Source organism: Calypte anna, chromosome 10 (assembly GCF_003957555.1).
Source record: "Calypte anna isolate BGI_N300 chromosome 10, bCalAnn1_v1.p, whole genome shotgun sequence".
NCBI lineage: Eukaryota > Metazoa > Chordata > Aves > Apodiformes > Trochilidae > Calypte > Calypte anna.
In genome coordinates, this window is record NC_044256.1 from 1734372 (window position 1) to 1761109 (window position 26738).

General features: G+C 43.6%; 1 protein-coding gene across 1 annotated transcript; it reads right to left on the reverse strand.

Annotated features, from left to right (window-relative positions):
- Nucleotides 1-4729: 4729 nt before the first annotated feature.
- Nucleotides 4730-17302, reverse strand: CHRNB4 (cholinergic receptor nicotinic beta 4 subunit). The gene is made up of 6 exons (XM_008494323.2): nt 17099-17302; nt 12912-13057; nt 10642-10686; nt 10406-10515; nt 6879-7851; nt 4730-4870 (listed from the first exon to the last, which is right to left on the reverse strand). The coding sequence occupies exons 1-6, from the start codon at nt 17151-17153 to the stop codon at nt 4730-4732; spliced, it is 1470 nt and encodes a 489-aa protein (XP_008492545.1). The 5' UTR covers nt 17154-17302.
- Nucleotides 17303-26738: the final 9436 nt, after the last annotated feature.

Consider the following 26738-nt stretch of genomic DNA (forward strand, 5'->3'; position numbering starts at 1 on the left):
CTTGCAAGTGCATGTGCTGGGTATAAAAATCTCTGACTGTATAAAAAAACTTGTGCTGTTCCCAAGAGTCATTAACATCTTATCCAGGATCTAAGTCCAGAGAGATACCCATAGCAGGCAGGGTCCAGCAAGGGCCACGGGTTTAGGTTGGTGACCAAACTTGACCAAAGCTCTTGAGATTACTTTTCTTGGACTGTTCCTGCTTTTAGGAATGAGAGAGATGAAATCTGGGAAGGGGAATAATAGCACAGGATCCCAGCCTGATCCCCTAAAACCTTACTGGGCAGGGGGAAGGAGAGGGGGGAGAATGGGGATTGGTGTTTGAAGTTCAATCATGAAAACATGATTTGTAAATTGGTTTACACCCCAGGTGCCCATTAGCTTCCTGATTAACTTCAGGGGCCCTTTTAGCCCCCTTTTTAGGGCCAGGTGATGGGAGGCTCTTGAGTGCAGTGGTTGTTCCACACGCCTGATCTGTCTGTGCAAAGGGAGGAGAGAAGAATGGGTGGTTCCCCCCTCATTTTTGGAAATGACGAGTGGGAGGCCCTGTGGGATAGGAGGCTGCATCCAATAGGTGCTTCACTCCCTGCCTCCAGGGAAGGAGAAACCATGACCCCATTTGGCACCGTGTTAGGAAGCAGCTCTGGGAGAAGGAGCACCAGGCTGGCTTCAGCTCGACTGCTCTTGGCACAGAGCTTTTGATCTTGTTTTCCATATCACTCACAACATCCCCAGACACATGCCCTTATGATAATTTCTGTAATTCTATTATCTTGCAGGAAATAGGCTCTAATGTTCATATGATTTGATTTTTTTTTTTCCAGAGAACTTGGCCACTTGGTCTTTTAGCTTAACCCTTTGTAGATAATTTTTTTTGCCTTTCCCAGGGTTTGAGACTTGGTGTTTTCCCCTTCTGGGTTTCTATGTATAAGCAGCATTATAACTGAGATTTGTGTTTGGTTCTTTTCAGTTCCAATTAGAAACGAGCTAAAGCTTCAAAGATCAGATTATAACCTGTGTTCCCCAAAACCTGAATAATCTGGAATAATTTGTTCCCTGAAAGGCTGAATAATTTGGAAACATCAGCAGAGACAGCAAAGAGCCATTGCCTCAACAGATACAGGTATTTTATTTTAATTTTCCTAGTTACTGACATTTCAGTGGTGTTGGTGTGCACAGATAATTTATTTTTTACCTCACATGCTGGAGCTCCTGGTGAAATCAGCTTTGTGGCAGGAGTATTTCTGTGGCTAGGGAGAGTGATGTGATAAGGACACGTTGCTGTGACTGAGTTGCAGAAGTAGATGGAAGAATAACCTGTGTGGGGAAGGGGAAGCTGATCTGCAGTAACAAATTGTTGTAGCCTTTGCTTCTTAATAACCACAGCACTTTTAGCAGTGCTTGGATTTGTTCAGAGCTGTTAAGATCAAAGCTTAGCTAAGGCAATGAGGAAAGTACATCCCACCTTAGTCTGGGATATTGATGCTGCCTCTATAAAATAAAGAGCACTGCTGCTCTTTCTGGTTTTCCCTAATGGTAGGGAATGAGGATGGAGCCAGGGAGGCTTTTCTGGTCTTGTGGGGAAGCAGAGGCTGATTGCACTCTCTCAATGAGACATGATTTTAGTGAAAAATACATTTGAATGATCATTTTTCCTACTATAAAAAACCCCTGAAAAGTAGAAATGTTGTGGTTTAGTTTGCTTAATGACCTTATCATATTCACATTAGCCTGCCAGATGACATTTCTGATGTTTCCTTTTCTCCAGAAATCCTTTTTTTTTTTTTTTTTTAATTTTGTGAAAGAAATCACAGCAAGCTTTGACAAGTTAAGCCAGGAATCAGTCTCTATATTATGTAGGTGGAGCTGCTGAGTTTTAGGCAAAAATAGCATTTCCCATTTTGGAACCAGTTTTAGGAGGGCAGATTTTTCAAAATTTGAGGAATTTGGGTGGAATTTTCCATTCTGTAGTTTGCTGTGAATTGAATTTTTTCTAAAAAAAAAAATATAGAGAAAAAGTGGTGGTTTCCAAGACATAACTAGAGAAGAATGGGTGACTGAACAAGGAGTAAGTTCTCCACAGTGCATGGAAAGCACCAGAGCCCACTGCTCCCTGGATGAGGAGGCCTGGTTCTGCAGGGCTCTCCCTGGAGCCAGGGATGTCCCTTTTGCAAGTTTGTTTTTTTTTTTTGTCACCTCTGAGGCCTTCACCTGCCTGTGCTCTGGGGACAGCTGAGCTGAAGGCTGCAGTTCCAGAGCCATCATCTCATTACTGCTCCTAAAGAGAAGCCCAGCCCTGAGGTGGGGGTATTGGAGGGGCCTCATTGCAGTTGTCTCCAGGTAGTGAGGGGAAGGACACAAAGAAGAATGGAGCAGGCAGAGGGTGAGAGTGGGACAGAGCCAAAAGGGCTGCTGGTGCTGGGTGAAAAGAGCAGGGAAAGAAAGGGACTCTGCCCTGCACAGCCCCAGCATCATGGGGTGGGCTGAGGGTCTGTAGCTGAGTCCCTGCATCCCTGGCTGCATCCCTGGCTGCTTGGCTGGGTGAGTCCCCTCCCTGCTGCCCTGCAGGAATGTTGAAGAGTTAAACACAAGAATGTTGAAGTCTGTGCTGCCTCTTTCAGATTCACTCTTCAAGGGCTACCGTGGGATTTCAAGGGGCTGCTGTCTGTGCAGTGCTGGCAGCTGCTCTGGCTTCACTCTGACTTCTCTGTGAGCAGGAAAAGCTGCTCAGCAGCTGGGGCAGTGTGTGCATGGGTGCTTGTGATGTTCTGTGCCATGTCTGCTCCTGGCATGTAACTTACACAGAGGAGCATCCAGGATGCTTCCTGTGCCCCATCTCTTCTCACTGCTGTTGTTTCAGTTGCTTAAAGAGAAATAGCTCTGCTCTTGGTTTGAGAAGAAGATGACATTTGAGATGGGGAAAGGAGATTTGACCTATTTAAAACTTTACATTGCCCACCAGTCACCATGGGAAATGTTTAGCATAGTTAATGTTTGGGGAGATGACCAGAGCACTGCCACCCTTCTGGACAGGAGAATGTGACAGCTTTTATGGTCACAGCTGCTTTAATAGGGCTGCCCACCAGTCATCTTTCACCTTCTTGCCACGTCCTCAGTGATGGGCAGTGCAGAGAGAAATGGGGATGGAAGGGAGGATGCCAAAGTTAGAACCATTGCTTCTTCTAGGATAGGACATGGGGAGCTGCTGCAGCTGCCTCACCCACCCCAGCTCTGCCACTCTTCCACCCTGTCTCCCCCAGGCTGCTGTGCACCAGGCCATGCTGCAGAGCTTGGGCTCCTGGGTGGACTGTGGGCTCTGGTGGTGGTGCTGGGGAGCTCAGTGAATGGACAGGGTGAGGAGAGGAATCAGCAAAGGTCCTGGTGCTGCTCCAAAGACTGGAAAGGTGTTGGTACAGCTGTTGGGCATGCCTCAATCTGGGCAGGTACCTGGCAATAGAGATCTAAGTAGGGATGTAGCAAATAGAGGCAGCTCTGGCTTCATCTGTGGCTTGTTGAAGGACACAGGTTTAGGTGTCAGCCAACCCTTCCCTGGGACAGGTAAGCCTCAGGTCTCCTTCACAAATAGTAGTGGATTTTAGCAGTTTGTTCACCAGTCACTAGTTGTGCCTGTCAGTGCTGGTAAATCATTGTGTCCTGACAGCATCCCAAAGAAAAGCTGGGAGTGATTTCACTTGAAAAATACCAGGAGTCCATTTCTTTTTGCAGATGAGCTACCAAGAACAAAGTGTTGTGGGATTGTCCTGTGACTGGAGTCCAGGGACTTTCTGTCTGTCCTTTCTGAAAGATGTTAGGACTTCACATGGATGATGTGCCTTCTTAGCTAATTTGTTGAGGGTTATACTTAGATCTGCATTAATATCTCCCCAGCAAAATCTGCAGGTCTGTTGGTTTTCAGGTGTCTTCTCCTCAACCTGCTTGCTTTTCACTGATGTCTTTTCTCAAGATGCTGTCCTGTGCTCTGACATTCATGAAAATATATATGAACCCCAGTTGCAAGAGCTGTTAAAGTTGCAGGAACATTTCAGGACTAGATCTATATTAAGGAAAATTTTACATTTTATTTATATTTCATCACTGAACAGAGTATATAAATGTTTATAATATATTAATCTGGCCCCTGCTTACCAATCAGCTATCAGAGATGGCAAGATGAGAAACCTACCTGTGGTTTCCTCAGAGGTATGTCTACTTCTCAGTTCCTTTTAAATATCCTAAGCAAATGGCTAAACAGTGATTCCACCCATAATGCTCTCTTTAAGCCAGTTTTGAATCATTTGAAGGAAATAAGTGGCATGGCAGTACTTTCTTTGTAACAGGGAAACTGTTGCATTCTAAGGAAAAAAATGTCCTTCCTTAGGCATTGTATGTAAAATACTTTAAAAATATTAATTCTTGTGAGCCAGGAGGGCATTTGTACAGTAAATGCCTTTCTCTGGAGTGTTCAGACTTCAAATATTTGGAAAAAGGGCCAAGACATCACCAGAAGTACTGAACTCATTGGAAAAAATAGTAGCATTCTGTTGGGTTGGGTGTTTTTTTCCCTATCACAATAAGTCAATGCCAATAAGTCAAGGTCTACTTTCCATTTCCCTACTCTCTATCTGATGGAAGAAAAACCCAGTTGGCATCTCTGTGGCCTTAACAGAGGGGAGCTGAGGGCAATACCAGGCCCAGCATCCATGTAAGTGTTGAGAATTCTAAATGACAACTAAGGGTTCATGGCAGCTGTGTGGTTCTGAAAAAGTGGCTGCAGAAATAATCCAACAGTGCCCAGGACACAAACAAGGACGAATATCCAGAGGAACAGCCTGTCCACTACCATGGCAACATACTTCCAATCTTCAATGACCTGCAAGAAAAAGCCAATTAAAGATATTAGCAGTTTGTCATATTCTTTTATTCTTCCTCTTGCTAATGCTGAGTCTTTGTTTATGAAAAGAGAAGGAAACAAATCTCAAGGTTCAGGGAATAAGCTGACTTCAGCCTTGCAAAGGCATTTTTCTGCTACAACCATGCTGGGCAGTGGAGAAAAATGCTGTAAATATTTCACAGCTTCCTTGGATGCTGTGACCTGACTATGTTCAGGTACTGACCATAGCTGCCTGGTGGAAGCCAGTTGAGAAGGACCCACAGTGTAAGCCAAGAAAGGGATTTTTTTTTCTTTAATTTTAGCTTGCAGATGCTATTGATCTCAGTGGGCAAAAATAGATGGTGTTTACAGCTGTTGAACAAGGTTAGCTTCAGAGTTCTTATCAGCATTCATCCTAATCAAGGGGTTTAATGCATATTAGTACTGCTGCTTGTATTTAAAATCCCTCTTTGCCTTGCATTTGCTGTCAGTGCAAGTCATGGCCTTAGATTCTGTTCTCAAACTGAACTGACTGTGGGGAAATTACTGTGTAGAGGAATGTATCAGTCTTCATTTGCAGTCAGGAAGGGTTATTTTTTTTCCCCCATCATTGATTCCAGTTACACATGGGACATCCTTACTTCAGTGCCCTCCTGCTTGTGGATTACTACATGGTTTATACTACAACATCACCTATTTTTCCTTCAGTGCACACTTTTAATTTCCACTGCTGCTAATGGGAGCTGTGGGCTTCTGAAATCAGACTGTAGTGAATGTGCAACAGTTGTTATAAGGAAGGAAGAAAGCAAGGTTTGAAATACAGATCTAGAAAAGTGATGTGTAATAACAGAGGGCCAAAAACATTAATTTAATTTTTAACATATAAAATTGTTCTTGGTATCAAGGGGAAACTTTGCAAATCCTTTAGTGTGCAACAGCCTTGCCAGAATTTCTGAGCTATTGGAAGATGTTTTTTCTGCCCTATGGAGGCTGCTTCTGTTCAGTCAGTTTCAGTGTTCACAAGCTCATGCCTAATGTTAATAGCTCATCTTTATTTACGCTGACACTAATTTCAGCTAATGAACAACACTGCTCAGAGACATGCTCCTCAAGGGACTTCTGCAAGATCAGAAAGCAGACTTTATTTAATCTGCTTGGCTGAGGGAGGGCAAACACAGCAGGAAGAGAGAACCTAGAGTCTGACTGGTAGATTTGAAGATGAATTTGCCCAGCCATAGGTGTTTCTCTAAACACAAACGAGCCACCTGAGTTTTTCCAAGCATCACAGTGTATTTGTATCAGCTTTAGTGTGCTAGCTCATAGCAGAGGAGCAGGGCAGGTGAACAGGGCAGCAGCAGCACTGCTTAAACATGTCCTGAGAAAAGGACTTCTCATAGCTACTAACAAGTCTGATTTTACTCAGATGAAGGAAGTACCAGCTCTGCTGGCATTAGGATTTTGATCCTACCCATTATATTTGTCATGTAAAGACAGATAGCAGCCCAGAGAGGGTATTTGCAAAGGAATTGTACTCATTTTACTAAATCTTCCTTCTACACCCAGTCAGACAAATAAATGCTGGAGCTGCAGGTAGTTTGTTTCTGGTTAGCATGGCCTGGCCATGGGATGAGTCACAGTCTTACTGAATACAATGAACAAAAATATTATTTTTCTAACCTGGAACTGAAAATTTTTTTTCTCCTGCCAGAAACTACTTGAATGTGACAACACAGCTTTTTTAAGGCTGTATCATCACTTACAGGGCAGTGAACATTCTCTCTTTGTAGAAATAGCCATATTCGTTTCCAGGATGGTAGCAGCATTTACCAAATTGCTTCACTAAGTTCATTTAAGGGCAAAAATGATTTCCTCTTACAAGCTATAGCTAAAATCTCTCTAAATAGAACAACTGGGGAGTTCAAATATGCTCCCTGAAGAACAGCAGGGTACAGAGGAGGACAGGAAATGACACTTGGAAAGCCTGGGGTGATTCCTCCTTTTTACTTACACTCTGATCATTGTCATCACTTTTCATGTGCTCTGCTATAAAACTGACTCCATCAATTGCTTCTTGGACTTCAGGAGAAAATTTGGTGCCTGTTCTTAACCTAAAGTCTCGATGGCTGCTGGCACTGTCAAGAGTCTCAGTGATTTTCATGTCATATTTTTTTGCAGAGGCTGCGTTCAAAAAATACGTTGAGTTCTTGTAGAAGTCAGCTGGGTCCATACATGGATTTTCTGCCTTGGTCTTCTTGCAGTTGCAGAGCTTTTGCCTTGGAGGGGGATTTTCTGGACGCTTCATGAACAGATAGGCTGGGAGTCTTTCAAGAAAAACCACTTTTACCCAGGGGGGCATAGTGTGAGTACTTGGAGATCTGTGGTGGACGTTGAGTACACAGACACTGGTCACTATTGAGAAGGTCACGAGGACCATTGTGAACATGAGATACTTCCCTATCAGTGGAACATCTAGAGATGTCGGGGGGACGATTTTGGAGATCAGCAGCAAGAACACAGTCAAGGCAAGCAACACAGATATGCATAAGGTCATTTTTTCCCCACAGTCTGAAGGCAAGTAGAACACCAGGATGGCTAAGGATGTAATTAGCACACAGGGAATGATAAGATTGATGGTGTAAAAGAGAGGTTTCCTCTTAATAATGAAGTCATACGTCACATCCACATAATTGGGGTCCAAAGGGTTTACAGTCCTTCTTCCTGGGAGGGCTACAATGTCCCACTCTCCACTGGGTGTGAAGTCATCCATGCTGGCCGTGGAGGTTTTCAGCACCATGTCTATTTCTGTGTGATCGTAGGTCCAGGAACGGAACTTGAGAGTGCAGTTCTGCTGATCAAAGGGGAAATGCTTCACTTCAATCTTGCAGGCACTCTTGTAAATGGCTGGAGGCAGCCAACGGATGCTGCCATTGTTCTTCACAATGGCATTTGTGTAGAGTGAGACTTCATATGTGCCATCAGCACTAATGGAACCAGGGAAAGGAAAGGGAGAGAAGATGGTAAGAGGAAAAAAAAAACAAACCCAACAGTTCAGCACAGAAAACCTCTGACATTTTTTGTGGCTCTCAGTAGGTTCTAGAATTAAAGTTTAAATGAAAGATGCTGAGCTGAGGATAGTCAGGTAGCACCCTTTTATTGGAGTGAAAATGTGCTCCTTAAGAGTTAGGAGAGTTAGTAAAACCTGTACTGGATCATTCATTTGTTTATAAGACATCATGGAGCTGTTTTAGTGTTAAGGTTAATTTTTTTTTTCTTCTAAGTAGGGAAGTCTTAAAAGTATCCAAGGTTTGGCACATGTGGCTGTTCTGCAGATCCCTTCCATCTGACATTTTTTGTGTGCCTCAGTAGGTTCTAGAATTAAAGTTTAAATGAAAGATGCTGAGCTGAGGATAGTCAAGTAGCACCCTTTGATTTGCAAATATGCTCCTTAAGAGTTAGGAAAACCTCTACTGGATCATTCATTTGTTTACAAGACATCATGGAGCTATTTTAGTGTTAAGGTTGATTTTTTTTTTCTTCTAAGTAGGGAAGTCTTTAAAAGTATCCAAGGTTTGGCACATGTGGCTGTTCTCCAGATCCCTTCCATCTGGCTCTGGAAAGGCCCTTATGTTGTGGGGCCTGGAGCTCAGCCCTGAGCTGAGACCCTAGTAGCTCATGGGGAAACAACCCAATGCAGAAGCAAGTGGCTACCACACACAAGGGTCACTGTAAAGAAACTGTATCTTCTTTCTCACATGTCTGTCTCCTCAAGTTAGAGTCCCAGTAAGACATACAGTGTACTGGGTAGGCACAAGAATATGGAAGCTCTTCTGCTGAGTGCCCCTGGCTCACTGTGGGGCAGAGGCTGGGTTGCTGGTGCTGTCTCAGTGCCCTCTGCAGTCCTGTGCACAGCCTACATATGGACAGAGCTAGGGGGGCATGGGGATCCTCTTGTGTTTTCCTTGGGACTTAAGCAAATATCCTCTGAAGAGAGGCTGAGGGAGCTGGGGGTGTTGAGGCTGGAGAAGAGGAGGCTCAGGGGAGACCTCATCACTCTCTCCAGCTCCCTGAAAGGAGGTTGGAGCCAGGGGGGGGGTTGGTCTCTTTTCCCAGGCAACTCTCAGCAAGACAAGAGGGCAGGGTCTCAAGTTGTGCCAGGGGAGGTTTAGGTTGGAGATGAGAAAGAATTTCTTTCTGGAGAGGGTGATCAGGCATTGGAATGGGCTGCCCAGGGAAGTAGTGGATTCTCCGTGTCTGGAGATCTTTCCAAAGAGCCTGGATGTGGCACTGAGTGCCATGGGCTGGGAACTGCAGCGGGAGTGGATCAAGGGTTGGATTTGATGATCTCTGAGGTCCCTTCCAACCCAGCCCATTCTATGATTCTATGGTTAGCACCTTCTTGAGCTGACTGATGTTTATCCCCCACTGCTTCAGGAGCAGGAAGTTACAAGGGGTTGTCCTTTATTGACAGTTTTCATTTGAGGCCCTGTACTTATGTAAAAATCCAGCATGGTGAGGCTAAAAGCTTGCTTCTGTACATTTGGGAAGCTTTTAAGAACTGTTTCCTTCTGTTCTTACAATCCATTAAATGGCATCATCTGGGGAGTAAGGAAGAACGAAGCAGAGGGCAGGGGCACAGTTTACCAGAACAGTGTTTGATCAGAATGAGTACATCCTGAATTATTTTGTGACTAATACAATTGTTTTAAGTATTTGTCAAATCTGATTTCCATCAATAGTATTCCAGGGACATAACTCAGTTATAATAAACTTCCTAGGTTTTCTGTATCTTTGTAAATTGCAATGTGTTCATGAATTAATTGGTGTCATGAAAGTACATTTAAAGTTTTATTTTTTTCCCTGAAGGCTTGATATCATCCACTTCAAGCTTTTGGTGGAAACTTAAAGCAAACCAAAATTTTCAGCTAGCTGTTTGTTTGACAGAAGAACTTTTGTACTGGAAAGCAAAAGGGTCAAATGTTGCCCAACTTATTATGTTTTCTTATAACATTTTTAATGCTTTATGAAAATAGGACATTATTTATTTTTACAAATGAGTATTAACTCATGGAGTTCTGTTGCATGGGAGCTTTGTAACAGATCTATGTCCCAGAGAGAAGGAGACTGGGGAAGAAGTAGGAGACAAAAATATAGCTCAGAACCCAAGATGTCTGACACAATTCCAGATGTTTTCTTGTAAACATGACTGGCTGCACCAGTACTTGCAGTTCATGCTGTCCATATAGCTTAGGCTGATAGAGATCTGTGTCTTAGTTGTCAGCCTTCTCACAGATCCTCTGCTGGTGTAGCAGCTCACATGCAGAAGTGCCCCAAGTCTGCAGGAATTTTTTTAACCAGCACCCTGACTTTTACCTTTGAGGCCAGTGCCCCAGTCAGATACACTTGATGCTGGCTACAAGTTACAAAATGCAGTTTTAGAATTTTATCAGACTTCCTTCATTGGTTCTGATGCTTGTTTCTCAATTCATATTTAAAATTTTACTTGTGGGCTGCATAAACCTCAGACTTTTTACTTACTTGTTGTAAAGCACAATGTCTGGCAACCAGATGTGTTTTGCAGGTATCCTCAGCTTATCAATCCCCTCATAGTCAGAGGGCTTCCAGGCCAAACGGTAGTCAATCCACTCCTAAGGGAAGAATTGTCAGGTAGTGGTGAGAGTGTCCAGAGCAGCAGCAGCAAAGCAGTCACTGTGCTGGAGTGAGAGCAGCTGCATTTGTGGTTTGCAGGAGAATTCCCCTGTGGCTTTACTTACCTGGTTCAGCCAGACGTTTGTAGTCATGATCTGCTCCCGTTCATTCTGCAGGGAAAAGAAGAGAAAAGCTGTCCTCAGGAGTGTTTCACTTTATTGCAGTAATAAGATCTATGCAGTGGGCTTTTGAAAAAGGGTGTTTCCAGTGGCACATGATTATTTAATCTAGTGTATTTCAAGACAGGCATTTCTTTGCTGGTATGATGGCCATCAGTGCACGTACTGATGATAAACAGTAACTCCACAAGTAACAGCTCCAAGTGGCTTTTAACAGGGACAGTTGTGACTGGAGTGAGAGTGGCTATTTGGGGAAAATGGCCACCACACATTCCCCCTTCCTCAGAGGAGATTTGGAACAGAAGGCACAGGTTTGGCCACCAGGAGGGCCTAGAATGAGCTTTGTGTGAGGTTTGCCATATAAGCTCTCAGCTGGTAGGTTCTGCTTTGCACAAGCAGTCCAGAGGAGAAGTTCTCTGTCTAGGGCTCAACTGAAGGGACAAGGCAGGAGACAGAAGAGTCAGGAGGATTTCTTCAGGAAAATAAATTAATTCTCCAGTCCTGAAGATGCTTGGAATTGTTAGAGCCTATAAGATGACTAATTTTGCTTTCTGCTTGAAAAGTGAATATATAGAGGGATAGAGCTGTGTTGTTCATGGTCATTGCCCAGTCATCTACTCTGTTTAGGTTGTTGGTTACTGGGGACTGTGCAGGGAAAGTATCTCACTTTTTATGCCCAGAATCCCTAACCTAGGAGGATGCTGTGCTAGTGGTGGCAGTGCCCTGGTGTGAGGAGCCTGTCAGCATTCAAGTGGAATTCCCCAGGACAAAAGGGGCTCTTCTCCCAGAGCCATCTGGTATACATGACAGTCTCCTATATAAATCATAGAATCATAGAATCATGGGCTGGGTTGGAAGGGACCTCAGAGATCATCAAGTCCAACCCTTGATCCACTCCCACTGCAGTTCCCAGCCCATGGCACTCAGTGCCACATCCAGGCTCTTTGGAAATATCTCCAGACACGGAGAATCCACTACTTCCCTGGGCAGCCCATTCCAATGCCTGATCACCCTCTCCAGAAAGAAATTCTTTCTCATCTCCAACCTAAACCTCCCCTGGCACAACTTGAGACCCTGCCCTCTTGTCTTGCTGAGAGTTGCCTGGGAAAAGAGCCCAACCCCCCCCTGGCTCCAACCTCCTTTCAGGGAGTTGGAGAGAGTGATGAGGTCTCCCCTGAGCCTCCTCTTCTCCAGCCTCAACACCCCCAGCTCCCTCAGCCTCTCCTCATAGGATATTTGCTTAAGTCCCTTCACCAGCCTGGTTGCCCTCCTTTGGACCTGCTCCAGGACCTCGATCTCCTTCCTGAGCTGAGGGGCCCAGAACTGGACACAGGACTTGAGGTGTGGCCTCACCAGGGCTGAGTACAATCAGCCTGAACACGTGAATGAAAGCTCATCTGTTTGAACAGTTTCCTTTATGTGTCATTAGTGTCTCTCTCTTTTCCTATTGGATTTTAGGATATAAATTACATAGGGCTCTTCAAGTTTGCAGCAGCCCAGTCGCTGGCCCATACCCAGATTCTGTCAGGGAGGCAATCATCTCTATCCTCTTTGCCATCCAGGGAGAGATCAGCAGAGCTGAAAGCCCTGTTTCAGGGAGTTATTCCCACTTATGTGCTAGAGTTCATTCCACTCAGTTAATGCTAACCCCCCCTTGGCACTGAGGTGTCTGTTTGTACCCTGGAAGAACTGGGAGAGAGTTGCTAACCTTGTGAGTGGGAGTGTCTTCTAGACCCACTGAGCTAATTTTTATTGAATGTGAGGAGCTGCTTACATGAGAGTTGTTTTAACCATGTTAAGAACAAATGTGTCTTCTTCTTTTCAGCATTTCACCCTTCTTTTCTGATAGGCCTGATATGCCATGAGATTTTGAGCTTGCTGCAGGCTGCTTTCTGGCCATTCAGCCACATTTCTTTGCTGACAGCAGTGTAAGGTGGTTTAGCATCATGTATACAGTCCAGGATAGATCCTGACCTGGTGTAAATTCCTGTGGCTGTAGTGAAACCACTGGAAGGATAGGGAGTTTTTGATCAGTGGTATTTTATTGGGTGTGAAGATCTGACCACTGCCATTTATTAGGCATAGATTGATCTCCCTGTTGTAGCTGCATTCTGAAGTATAAAACCAGCAAACTGCATGTACTAACTGTTGTTATATACACTAGAAAACAAGAGACAGCAAATACCAGTAACAGGCATGGCCTAATTTGAACTTACCACACTGATGAGCTGTGCCAGGGAAACCAGGAGTTCTATAGATACCAGCTGGGATGAGTTGACAGCAGGTCGAATCAACTTATTGTACCTGGCAGGACTCAGCAGGTAATTCATGAGCTTTTCTTCAGCATCTGCTGCACTGCTTCCTGTAAAACAGCATTTTAGAAGGGAGACCAAGTGATGTGGTATCACAGGATGTCTGTGCATCAGATTATCTTCAGGAAATTATGAGGGCTTTTCATTTTCCATAGACTGTAAGCTTTCATGAACAGAAGGATATGGTGTTTGCACCAATGCCTGTTCTGCTGAAGCTGACTGTCTTTCACAGATCAAAGCAGATAAATCAGAGTCCTTTTTTTTTGGGTTTTTTTTTTTTTTTTTTTTTTGAAGTAAAATATGAAGCTCAAACTGACAGACAGATTTGGGAGTTCTTACAGAAACTGGAAGTGAACCACCCTCTTCATAACAGAAGAAGAATGTTTCAGTGATCCAAATGCAGGGAGCCCAGCTGTGAGTTCTCTCTTTAGTCTTGTGGGAGATGGAGTTGCAGGGACCCCTACAAACTGAAAGACTCTGATCTGTGTAGGGAAAACGAGGAGGTGAGCTGCAGGAGTTGTAAGAGTATTTTAATGCTTGGGAGCTCTTTGGTAGATAGTCATGTTTCTCTTTATTATTTCCCTGGAAAACCTGAGGCAGTATGTAAGCCTTGTTTTGTGTGGAAACAACACCTGATGTAAGGACTGGGACTGTAAACCTTCCATGGCTAAAGCTGGAGTTGAGTGACAGCAAAATAGAGTTTCTGCACTGTACTGTCAAACAAGGCTGAATGTTCTCTGTGGAACAGGGAGTTTATGGCACCAACCCCAGAGATAACTGCATCTGTTCCCACGTGCTGGTTAAAGCCATTCCAGTGGTCTTTTCAAAGGGCTGTTGACCATGTAATAATACTGGTGACTAAGGTCCTGGTAACAGAATTGACCCAAGGAGATTCTGCTGTGTGTCCAGGGCTCTGTTGTGTTATGCAGCTGGCAGTGATGGACACAGGTGTGAGTGAAAACAGGTTTTAATCCCATTGATAGAATGATTCTTCAATAGAAAAAGGGATCCCAGGTCAACCTTAGAGACTGCAGAAATGAGGATAGTGTTGCTACAGCCTGAACTCTGTAGTGAAGCTTATCCACATGGTTTTTTGCAGAGTTTGCTTCTGTTGCTAATTTCTCATGTATTTTCTATGTAATCTGCTCCTGCAGATCTCCTTGGGTAAAGTGATTGTTTGCCAAAAGGTAAGCCAACAAAGACAGGTTTTAAGGCTGAATAGGTGCTGTTCTATTTAATAGACACATTAATAAAAATATTCTAGTCACTGAAAACGTGTGGAGATTTAGAAAATCAAAGGTATATATTAACATAGTGATAGAGTGGGTTTTTTCTCAAGTGTTGGAACAAATTCTTTACTTGTTCACCCTAGTCCAATGCAGCTGATTCTTGTGTTTTGCAATCAAGATAGAGCTAAAACTGGTTCTGTGAAGAAAATGGGGCCACACTCTGAAGAATGAATCATTCTCTGTGTATGAGGATAGGTGAGAAGCCTTGTGATAGCTGAAGAGAGCTTGGTTAAAGTTATTTTATTGTTTTGGCTTGGTTTTGCTTTTACCATTCCTGCTGCACTATATGCAAGGGACACAAGCAGATGGCTATAGTTGTTTATAAATTAATTGTTGTTTGGTTGGTTTCATACAGTGGTCACTGAGAGCTGGTAGCAAAGACAGGGAATTCTTCTTTGAATTGCTGAATATGTTTCCACTGTACCCCAGTCTTTTTATGTAAATATTGTAGCATCTTGGAATGCTTGCCAAAAGGAGAGTAAGAAGCAGAAACTGCCCAATATTTGCAGAAGTTAATTCTGAATTTGTAGCAATCCTATTTTCTGAAACCTGGGTTTAGCAATCCCAGTCGTCTGGTCTGCAAATCAAACCATCCTGGGGGCTCTGCATGTCTGCTGAGAACAGCTCAGAGTGCCACGTCAAGAAACTTCATGCAGATGAAAAACAGGCCACAACTTAATTAGAAAAAAGATACGTTAAGTAATGAGTCCTTCTCAGAAATCATTATCTGCTCTTAGGAAAGGGGTTCCTGTAGCAAATCACTCTTTATAAAATTGCCATCCCATCACAGCCTTTAGATAACTTCGTTATCAGAAGGAAATAGGAAGGGGGTGGCACTGTGCCCCTCACCCAGGTGTCTGGCTCAGTACCAGTAGGTGTCAGCAGCGCACTGCTAAATACCGGGTAAAAATGAGAGATTCCTGCATCATTTTTGTCATTTATTTTCCATTACCAGGCTGCGTATCAACCAGATGGCACCTACTGAGAACCAAATCACCAGACATTCAAGTTCATCTTTCTGTGCATTTCCTGGTGCGTTTGAAAGTCCTCGGATTCCTCTTGGAGTTGGGAGCCATGGAGTTGCACAGCTCCAGTCATCACCAGGGATGCACCAGGAGGTAGAGCAGCGCTTTTACACACTCGATTTTCACAAGCACGATGAGGCAGCCCTAATTTAGGGGGTGGAGTATTTTTGTCTACTGAAAGCAGTAATGGAGAAAACACACTGGGGTGGGACCCTTTGCTGGGGAAATGGGATAAAACAACCCTGTTTTAGCTTCAGTGAACACGCCGCACATCTGCTCGGTGCGGGGAGAGCGAATCCTTACATAACCCGCGGTGCGCCCGCCCTCCGCAGCCAGCTCCTTCCTCCCTCCCTTCTCTGCGGGGGTCTGGCCATTAGGGACAAATGGCTTCAGGATGCTTCCAGTTTCACAGCAGAAGAAACAAAACCACAGACTTCACTCGCTCCCTTGTGCAAACTTTCCTTTTTATGCCGCCTAATTTAAATACATAACGTGGAATAACTCCTCACCCTGCTTTGTTTGTTTTCAGTGTAAGGACAAATTCCCAGAGAACAGAATGAGGAGCTGTGGTGACAACTGCAGGCAAGTGCACTGTTAGCACTGTTTAAAGGGCAAAATGCAACATGAGGCATGTTTTCCCCTGTTTCCCTGACTTCAGTCATTTTTTTTTAATGTTGAAATAGCATTTTTTAGAAACAATATGCTGCAGCATATGTTGTAATTTTTGTTCTTTCTTTGCTTGAAAATTACTTATGTGGACAAAGGTGATACACCACATTCCAGTCTGTAAAGAAGCAGCAATAAAACAATCCCAACATCTTCCCTGAAAGCACTTCATGATGCTGTAACTTCTCAGCATATTGTCAAGTAAAAAGATGTATAAAACCTCTTAGCATAATACACCCTGGGTTGGAAGACTTTCTGTTCCCATGGAAGTAGCAGTGCATCTTACAGACTATTTGAATTTCCACACTGCAATTAATGCAAATAAAAAGGAAATACAAATGGGTTTAAAAACCTGTAATCTAAGAATCTAAAGTAGGCCCTTGCTCTTTGTTTGTTACAAAACCAATATTTTCTGAAGTTGCCTTTTGGCAACTGGAGAAGCAAAACATCTGGGGGGGGGGACTGGCTAATTAGGGGAAAGATGGGATTTTTGTCGTGGTTCAGTTTCAGGCAGTTTCACCCTGAACACTTGAGTGGAGTCTCTGTGGGCAGGAGCTCTGTTTGCGTGTTGACTAAACCACATGCAAGAAATTCTGGCAGGTTGAAGACATTGTTATGTATATTAGCTTTGGTTTTTGCATATATATATGCTTATATATATCATTATATATTTCATTTTATTTTAAACTATTTACACATTAATAAAACAATAAGGAAGGAGGAACTTTGCAAAATATGTGAACTTGAGCCAAAATCATAGAGGGATGAGATCTGTCTTATTTACAGTTCATGTCATGGTTCATTTTTTTCTTTTTTCACTCTCAGCACAATACCTGCTTTTCCCATCACCAATAATCCTGGGAGCACCTCAAGGGATATTATTTAGTGATTTTCCTTGCCTACTTTTCTGTCCTTTTATGCCCAACTCGGTCCATACCCATTGTAGTGGATTTGCTGACACCGAACATGCCAGAAACAACAATAAATTAATGAATTTCATGCATCCTCTTAAAGTCTGCTGCCTACTTTGTCTGCCAGCTTGTATCCCAGCCCTACCTCCCAGCCCTGCAAGCTATTGCTGTTCTGCAAACTGAAAGAAAAGATCACTTACCGTTCAAGTAAAAGGAGCCCACTACAAAGAGAAAGAGGGTGTACAGCTTCCTCATGGCAATAACCAGAAGAGGTGGATGGCTTTTCCTCAATTAAGACAGCTGTCAATAAGCTCTGCTGTCAGGAATGCACGAGGCAGAGATGTACAAGCAAACCTGAATCTGGGAGTTTAAATGCCTGGAAAGAGACAGACAGTAGGACCTGGCAGGAGCATTCTGCAAAGTGGAGTTTTTGTGAGCATAGTGGTCCCTCCCCCTTTGCAGCTGTTTAAAGAGCTTTGTGAAGAGGAAAAGCACGTAAGAAGAGGGAACATAATGTGATAATGTTGAAGGAAAGGAAATGAAAGAGCAAATGAAAGGAACAAAATGTGGGAAACACCACTGCTTAATTCCTGCTGCTAGATAGCATTTAGAAGGCTTTCTGGTTAATAAGTGCAATGAGTAGGAAGAGCTGCGTGGGAAGAGCTTGATACAACTTTGTGCTGTGAGACCTGGTAGTGAAAGAGATGTCAGTAAAACAGAGCCCTAGCAGAGGGGCATTTTTGGTGTCCAGGGAAAGAGCTGATTGTGTACTGCCAAGCCCTTTCCATTCCAAGGTCCACATGATCTCTCCAAACTAGCACTCTGAAAGCCTTTTTGGAGCAGCAGGAGAGGAACAGGGAATTTGTTACCAGTAGCATTTGACAGGATTTTCAAAAGAAAGCTGTTGAGAACCAGCAAGAGCTATCAGGACACACCAGAGCAGCACTAGAGAAATTCTCTGGAAGTCATCTTTTCCAGCTGAAGCATTCAGCAGAGTACAGAGTACCATGAGTTTTGGGATTTAGCCTGGCAAGATATGTGTAGAAGGAAGGGAAAAGAGGATATCACACACCCTTTGCAAGCACTATAGGACAGGCTGAAGTACCAGTAAGAAAAAAGGTGCTAATCTTCTAAATAATTTGTTGTCTCCATACTGGGGTTTCAGTCTGCTTCTGGTGGCCTCAGGATACAAGTTCTGGTTTGGTCTCATCTCCCCAGAGCCTAAAGCCACTGGATGGAATGGAGGCATTCCTGATTTACCATGCAGCCTTCTGCATCCAGCACAGTTGCTACCTGACTGGGGTTATTTGGAGAATGTGACCTGCTGCTGTTTTCAGTCAAGCTGTCAGTGTTCAACACCCTTTGCATTCTCCCTGAATGTTTTAGCCCCCTTCTTTTTTTTTTTTCACTAAACAGGCCAGTATGTTAGAGCTTCATTGTCTTTCAAGGAGCTGCCATCAGAGGCAGCCTGATACATAACGAGACAATAACTCCACTTTTTAGAGTTGTACTATCTACAATCTGTATAAGTGCTCTGAACAGTCTATTGATTGTTTTTCTCTCATTTCTTTAGGGCAGGAGGGTGGATTCACTGAGACAAATGGAAAAGCATTTTACAGCATGAACTTCTTGTGGCTAAAACAAGCTCTTACAAAGCAGCTTTGAAGTGGCTTGTGCCTTGTGTCTTCCTTTAAGCTGAAAACTCAAGGTACTGTATCCTCAACTGAGGGTTCCCAATAACTCTTTAAAAAACTCTTCTGTTTATTCCAAGAAGGAGAGCTTGTACATTCTCACCTTTCTTTACCTTCAGTCTCAAACAGTTTTCTTCAATACAGCACCCTCAGTTATAATCTCTCAGGTTCTACAGTGGCTTTAACTTAAAAAAAAATACAAAACCTTCTTCTCTTATATAACTACTGAGCTTTTACATATGTATATGTGGTCACTTTGTTTAGAGGCAGATTTACTGCACCTCAGTGCTACACAAACATCTTTAATCACAAGAAGTTCTGTGGACTAAGTAGGAAATTGGTGGTCAATTTCTGTATACTCAAAGAATTTTTACTTCACACTGTGCCTTATGGTTATCCATACCAACATAAATGTGCTGGTTTTGTTGTTTATCTTAAGGATTAGGTCCAGTCTGGTGTCAGAGATCACTCTTGCTAGCTCCTGCCTGCTGTATTATGTCTTTTGTGTGTGTGTGTGTGTGTGTGTGTGTGTGCTTTCACTGCTTCCTTTTTGTTCTTACTCACTATCTGGTAGCTGGAATTGCTTTAAATTGGGGTTGCTTAACCTGGAGAAAACTCTGGGGATACCTAAGGGATAATGGTTTTAAACTAAAAGAGGGTAGTTTTAGACTAGATAAAAAGCAGACTAGATAAAAACCTGGCCCAGGTTGTCCAGAGAAGCTGTGGCTGTGCCATCCCTGGAAACATCCGTAGTCAGTTGAAGCTGTTCCTGCTCACTGTAGGGAGCTGGACCAGATGACCTTTAAAGGTCCCTTCCAACCCAAATAATTCTGTTATAGGGGTTAGAATTCTTACCTCAAAGTGTGTGGAAAGTGAGGGAGAGGAGGGTGGTTTCAGTGGGCTGTACAGGGCTGTGGTGTCAGCTACTTGGATGGAGAAAGCCAGTGCAGTCCTCCTGAGTACCATGTGAACAGCCTAACTGTAAGGAAAATATAACACAATTTCTCTGCTTCCCTCCAGCATTTACTGATCAGCAGGTAGAAACAGTCCTTTCCCACAGCAAATTACCCTCTGGGACAAGTCACAACCACCAGGAGGTGTGTCCCAAGCAAAGTGTTTATGCTGAGCCCTCTGCTTCTTGCTTCTCAGCACAGCAGCTTGGCTTGTACCTTGCCAGAGGCTTGTGTGGTCAGGGACCTTGCTGCTGTCTTGAGCCTCCAGGGAAATGTTGTCATGTAAGGGGAACTGAGCCCAAGGAGCTGTGTCTTCAGCTACAGAGCTGATATTTGAGCAGGAAAGACTTTCTCTGCTTCTACTCTCTGATATCTGACTTCTTTCTCCTTAAAGGCAAATCTTCCACCTGCCAGCCCAGCCTCTGTGCTTTTGCAGTGGTTACAGGAGCAACAGATGTACAGGCCCTGAACTCACTGTCCCCTCACTGCACCTGATGCTTGAGGGTTGAATAGCAGCTCAAGGTATAACCAAACATACTGGGATTGCTTCACCAAAGCAGTGGGACACCACAGAGCCACAGGCTCACAGCTCAGTCACTGATGGTGCTGTCTTTGCTGCTGAAGGTGGACAAGAAGTGCCACAGCTGTTTGGTTTTTTTCTCTCTGGCCATATTCCTTCCTTTGCCATTTGCTTGTGTTCATTCAGGCAGATCACTGAAGGTCTGTCTTCATCAGTTGTGCTATCCAGTTGCTTTCCTCACAGTGCTGCTGCAGGATTCCATTTGTTTGTTGAGATCCTGACATGAAAAGTCTTTTTAGTAGACATTATCACATATGATACTCTGGATTTCCATGTTAATGCACTGTGCAGGCATGGGAACAGCCTGGCAGAGAGCCATCCAGGGAGCTGGCTGGGGGGTTGTTCCTGGCACTGCAGTGCTTTGCATGCCCTGGGGTTTTAGATGGATGAGGAATGCAAGATGTCCAAGTGCCCAGGAAAGCTGGCAGTCCCCTTTTGAGGGTCTGTCATGGTGATTCCAAGCTGCCACTTGAATTAGGAAAGAACCAGTCAGAAATGCTGGAGCTTTCAAAGTGGAAGTAACCTGGGGTGCAGTTGGCCTCCTAATGAAAGGGATACAGGTACAGGGAGAGGGCTGCAAAACAGATGCTTCCAGATAGAAAACCATGATTAGTTCCCAGTAGTTGTGACACAGAAATGAAGTTCAGGGCTGAAATAAACTGAATTGATAAGGGACTTCAGATCAGCTTGTTAAAGATTGGCCTTTGAGAACACACAGGGCTCCCTCACTGTTGCACTAGCAGAACAGCTGTCACTTTCTGGTGGAAAATGACTATAGAAAATGTCAACTAATGGCAAATTTTGGTTTTCTAGCACATTACACATGAGTGAACTTTGATGATATCTGCCAAGATCCGGGCTCATCACATCAGCAGCAAGAGATACTTTGTTCTCTGATTGGTGGAAAATGGGACTTGTTCCAGGTAACTTCAGCAAACATCCACCATGCCCCCTGCAGGTAAAATTGTCATTTTTCTGCTACTTGTTGTCTGAATGAGCTCCTTAGAACAGCTGTGCTGGAGCTAATGTTTTGCATTCCTGGGATATTTTTTCCTGACAAATCTCATTAGGCACGTGTTATACCTCAGCCATTTTGGTACTGATGTTTTGGGGGGAAGTTGTGCTGCTGCAGCTTCATTTAACAGTGCTCTGGTGTGTCCCAATTTAAAGTCTACTTGGAAAACCAAACGCACTGTCAGCTGGATGAGCCCAGCCAGGTCCTCACATAAACCTTCTGTGGGCAGAAAGCAGTGTGGGGAGCAAGGACACATGGAATCTTTGGTCTATAGTAATCTAAAGCTTTGGAATTTAGTGCACTCTTTGATGCTTTTTACTGGAGAACTAGTTTTAGAGGCTTACTCTACAGTGACAGACCATGTTGGTGCCATAAAGTCCATTTCCTACAGCAGCTCTGGGATTACATTTGCCTTGCCACAGAAGTTCTAAGCAATATGTTCTAAGCTGCACTGGGGCAAGGTATAAAACCATCACACTTTTGCAAATGGCACTGGGAAACAGCTGTGGATGCTACCAAATTATCAGGTAATTAAGACTTCTATAAGGTTTTACACTATGACGTGCTGTATGTTGGTGCCTGATCCATCATCACATTAGAATCTGCTCCAAACCCACAAAATGCTCCAGGGAATTGCCTCTTACAGCACTGTGACAGTGGTAATAGCACCAGCAGGGCATGCAGATGACTTGGTAGCAATTAATGGGATTCCAGTTTTCATTGTCAAGGTCTGAGTGATTACAGATCAATAAAAAGCCACTTTTCTGCTCTGGAATATGTCTAATGAAGACATTGTTCTTCCACTTCTGGAAAAAAAGTGCTTTCCTTGTCTGGTTAATTTTTAATAGTTGTCACCATGTGCTTTGGGAGCTAGCAGCTGGCTTCTATTTGTAGAGTATTTAAGGCAGTAATATTAAAGCCTTTAATGCTCATTGATTACCATCAACATCTTTAACCTCTGAAGTTCTCAAGAGTACCAAGTCCAGACAGTTCTCCAGAGCACTGCAGAAGCAACAACCGTGGGTGGTTGTGCTATTTTGGAACTGAAGCTTTTATTTTTATCAGTCTCTTCTGCTTCCTTTTATGTGCTTTAAGATTTGCTGCAGGGTAACCTGTTGACTGCCAACTACAGGGCTGGCCAACTCATGTAGTCTTTGGAAACACTGCAGCACTCTGCCAAGGTATGGAATTAATGAAAAGGAGATAGATATGTGCACATTTAAAACACATCTTTGCCAACACCAGAGCATTCCTATAGGCAATGGATGTGCTCTTACTTTCTGAAGTACAAACTCTAAATGTAAATATGAGTAAGGGGCTCTTTTTCTTACATTTTTCTACCTTGCTATGTTATTCTGACTAAGGAACTGTGGTTCCTTGCCTGCCAAATAAATGGAATTGTTGCCTACTTTCCAGTTTTGGTGTAACACCAGAATGTGTTACATCCCCTGGTAAAGGTCCAGTTGTGAGGTTTTTTGTTATGAGATATGAGGGGGTTTTTATGAACAGTTTCCTAGATTTAGTAGGATTTCCCCTTTTAGTTTGAAGAATTTTATTCTGCTTTATCAAACTAGGAGTCAGTTTGTAAGGATTTATTTACAACTTTTTCAGTCTTCATACCTTTCTACTGAAAACTCTGGAATGTCCTATAGCAAAATCCTACAGCAAACAACTGTTTGCTATGGGTACCCAAAATTATAAAGCTTATAATATCCTTGTGAAATAAAATACAGCTATCCCAAGGGTAAAGGCAGTGATGAGTAAGCATCCTGTGCTTCACTATGAGGTGAAATTTCAGTCCCATTTACTGCTGCTGTTTTCTGCAGTAATTGGTAAGCTACTGAGAAAAGCTCTATTGTCTACTGAAAGTAGGTGCTGTGGATAAATCACAGATGGTATTTTCAGGCTGTGTGTGGAATTCAGTGTCACTGGGCCAGACCTGCAGGTTTTACTCAGACAATAGTGTCTGTAGCTTCAGTAATGAGGTTGTTGCATTTTGTTTTACAAAAGGATCACTGTATTTTGGCAGTAAAATGTTTTTTCTTCTCAAGATGCCTCTACATACTGCAGGGTGCTGATAGAAATAGTGCAGTTCCTGATGCATGCATGGTCATCTGGAAGAGCCAGAAGTGCTGTGGTGCGGAGAACATTCCACTGCAAAACTGTGGGGAGTTTTACTTGATTTCCCCACAGGACTCTTCTTTACTGAACCAGACCTGCACATTCCTTGCTTTCACTGTGCTGGGCCTGTGCCAGGATAGTAGTGGCTGGTTTGTACACTTTTAGGATGGGACATGGGCATCTGTGTGTTATTCCTCTGGTACTGAGATAGCTTGTGTGCCAGAAAACCCCAAACTGGTTGTGACAGAGTCCAAAGGTTTCTCTCTGGCCCCCATGACTGAGGGAATCAGAATATGTGTATCTGCACATCCCTTCAAAGGGAGGAGCTGAAGAGTGACAGTTGTACTGTTTGGGATTGACCTTTTTGTATGGGGCTGCTGCATTTCAAACTGAGCAATGCTGAAAAGTGAAAAAAAAAAACCAAGAGCTTTAGGATATGAGAGCTGGAGCCCAAGGCTCTAGGCTTTGTTCTCAGCTCTACCAGGAGTCTCCAGGGCTGCTTTTTTTTAGATAAATACAAATGCTGATCAGTGCTCCAGTTTCCCCAGGTGTAAAGCCAAGAGATAGACTTGCAAAAAATTAACTACTGTTTGTAAAGGGTTTGGGTGGCAAGGGATGAAAAAGAAGGATGAAAACACAAGGAGAAGGGCTCTGTATTACTGTGGCTTTCACACTTCTTCTGCCAAAGAGGCTTTTGCTAGTTCTTCAACAAGCAAATGGAATGGATGCTCCCTTTGCTTGTCATGAAGCTAAGCTGGCAATACTGCTTCATCAGGACTAATGATCTTTAATGTCCTTTTAACTTTGCATTGCCTTATTTTTTTCTTCTTCTTCTAAATTAAGATCCAGATGTGGCTAGAGTGGTGCATACATCTTGAACAATCACCTGCATCATCATTCCCTCAAAGTGAGGATGGGTAAAATCATCTTCTGGTTGGCAGGAGCCCACTCAGGTGCTGGTCTCTGACTGGACTCCCAACTCCTTGTTTTCAGGCTTCTGCAATTTTAAAGTAGACTCTCAGTATAGTACAGGAGGTTGTTCTGGAGATTCCTTTTTATTTTAATTACTTTGAAGGGACATAATGGAAAGTAAAATCCATTTTTGTTTTGCTGGAGGTCAGCTTTGTTGTAGCTGCTGTCAGTGGGGGGTGGATCCTGTGTGGAGTCTGCCTTTGACCAGAAAGCTCAGGCTTTTGGCTCTCCCCTCAGACCCTCCTGGGTGAAGTTCTTTGGGCTCCTGTAACTTTCTGGTGGTTACACAGGGTAGTGAGAACAAATGTGGAGTCTGCACAGACTTCCATAGCAGAAGAGGAATGGCTGCTGTTTCTCCTTCATGGCAAATGCTGCAACTGTGAAAGTGCAGACTTTGGGTTAGTTCTGAGAAGAACCAAATAGGCAACACCAAAGCAGTTGTCTGCAGAATCTTGGAAATTCAAAGTAGGAGCTCTTGGGTCCTGTTTCTGGTGGAACAGAGCTGAAACTTACTGTGATTTTAAAGTCAGAGGCACTGACAAAGCTTGGGAAGGATTGAACACATAACATGGATGTATTTGAAACTCTTGAAAATCAAACATGTTAAATGCAAAGAAATATGGCCAGGACAGAGGTACGGGGCATGTGCTTCTGTAAACACTACAAGCATAAGATCTTCAGTATTGATGGGCTTCCCTCAAGGTCACTTAAAAGGTGTTTGGGTACCAATTGGATCTGTTCCTGCTGCAGTGCAGAGAGGAACAGAACTGGAAACACGGGAGGGAAAGATCTTGCTGGTGGAGACGCAGGCACAGCCTTAGCTTCTGTCTGGAGAGAAGCTCCAAATGTCATAGTTTTAGTTTGGGGCTTTTATGCCTGCTTAGCAGGCACTGGGAGCCCAGAGGTCTGGGAGCTGGGAATCCAGGCTTGGGTGGGGAAGGTGCCAGGGCTGGGGAGGAAGTTTAAGCAGGATCTTTTTCCAGTCCTGCCCACATCAAGGTACAGGAAATGCTGCCTGTCACCAGGATGTCAAGCACAGAACTGGCCACAAGCAAACCAGCCTTAGGAAGGCTTTCTTCCCAATGCCAGAGTCACAAAATGATGCAAAGCAAATCCAGTGGATCTGCTGCCACCATCTTCTCCTTCCCTCCCTTTGGATGTGAGGGAACATCACAGGCTCTCCATATAAAGAGCTGGGCAGCTTTTACTAAAGAAGACTTTCAGGAATTCTCCTGCTCACCTGGCTCCTGGAGGTTGTGTGTGAAAGCAGCATTTGTACCTGTTCTTAACAGGTCCTGAAGACCCCCTTGGCATGACCTGGCCCTGGTGAAGTGTAAGGAGAGAAACGGCAGATGGCAACCAAGAGCTTGACTTCCAGTGCAGACAGTGAGCCAACAAAATGATTATATAGGGAAAATTCTGTAGGATAATGGAGTAATTCTCTGCTCTTGGATTTTCAAATGAAGTATTCACAGACCAAGTAACAGAAAACATGTATATATTTGCACCTGGCTTGTTTGTTTTCTGATTATATCAGTTGATCTATTGAGCCACACTACTGCCTCCTGCAAACCTTGCCTTGAACAGAACTTGAGAACCTTTCTCAAACATGTAACCATTTCTTCTGCCCTTCCATGGGCTTTGGTCTACTAGGAGAAACTAGAAGGAGAGGAAAACATTTAGAAAAACACTCTAAAAGACACTGAATATTCAGTTATTTCCAACCAGAAAATAGAGCTCCTTAATTTGCTAGACAGTATTACACTTAAGTATATTCAGCAGAGGGATCTGGTCATCCAAACACAAGCACTTCTGTTGGTTTTCTTGTAGTTTAGAAAAAGAATCCTAACTTCAATTTTGGTTTCTAAGTGTGGGAATCTTTTAAAGTGCAATCAGAGTCACAAATATTTTATTTTTAAAAATTTTTTTCTAAAGTTGTGTGGTTTTTTTTTGTTTTGTTTTTTTTTTTTACCTTACCCAGTGGGCCAGCAAGATTTGTTCTTTCCAAGTCAAAGAAGCAGTTCCTTCTGTCTCTTCAGATTTGGGTTTTGAAAGCTGCTTTAATGCCTCCGGTTCTGTCATCTGTGTGGAAAGCAGTAATTTGTGCTGACATCATCCAACTGCCCTGAAGAAAAAATATGTTGCATATCACCCAGGAAAGGGAGAAATTTATCTGTTATTTAGGGTAATAATGGGGTTTCATTCACAAAGTCTCATAGCATCTCACATACTGACAGAGTCAGCTGTCACTAACAATGTCTTGGAATTCTGTTGTGTGGGTATAATGGGTTGTGATTGAAAGCAAATGCTTCTGAGGGCCCCAGTTTATTACCACTCCTGGGACTGATTATCCTTGCATGGAATCATAGAATGGTTTGGGTTGGGAGGGATCTTAAAGATCAGTTGGGGTCCAACCCCCTGTGTGGGACATCTCCCCCTGGGTCAGGTTGCTCCAAGTCCTCTCCCCTTGAGCACTGCCAGGGATGGGGCAGCCACAGCTTTGGTGCA

Bases quoted from the DNA above. Each gene is read 5' to 3' on its own strand.
- CHRNB4 (XM_008494323.2), bottom strand. From the start codon at position 17,153: ATGAGGAAGCTGTACACCCTCTTTCTCTTTGTAGTGGGCTCCTTTTAC. The intron at 13,058-17,098 runs GTAAGTGATCTT...GCTGTTTTACAG, and splicing joins GGGCTCCTTTTACTTGAACG to GAAGCAGTGCAGCAGATGCT. The intron at 10,687-12,911 runs GTAAGTTCAAAT...TTTTCCCTGCAG, and splicing joins TGGCACAGCTCATCAGTGTG to AATGAACGGGAGCAGATCAT.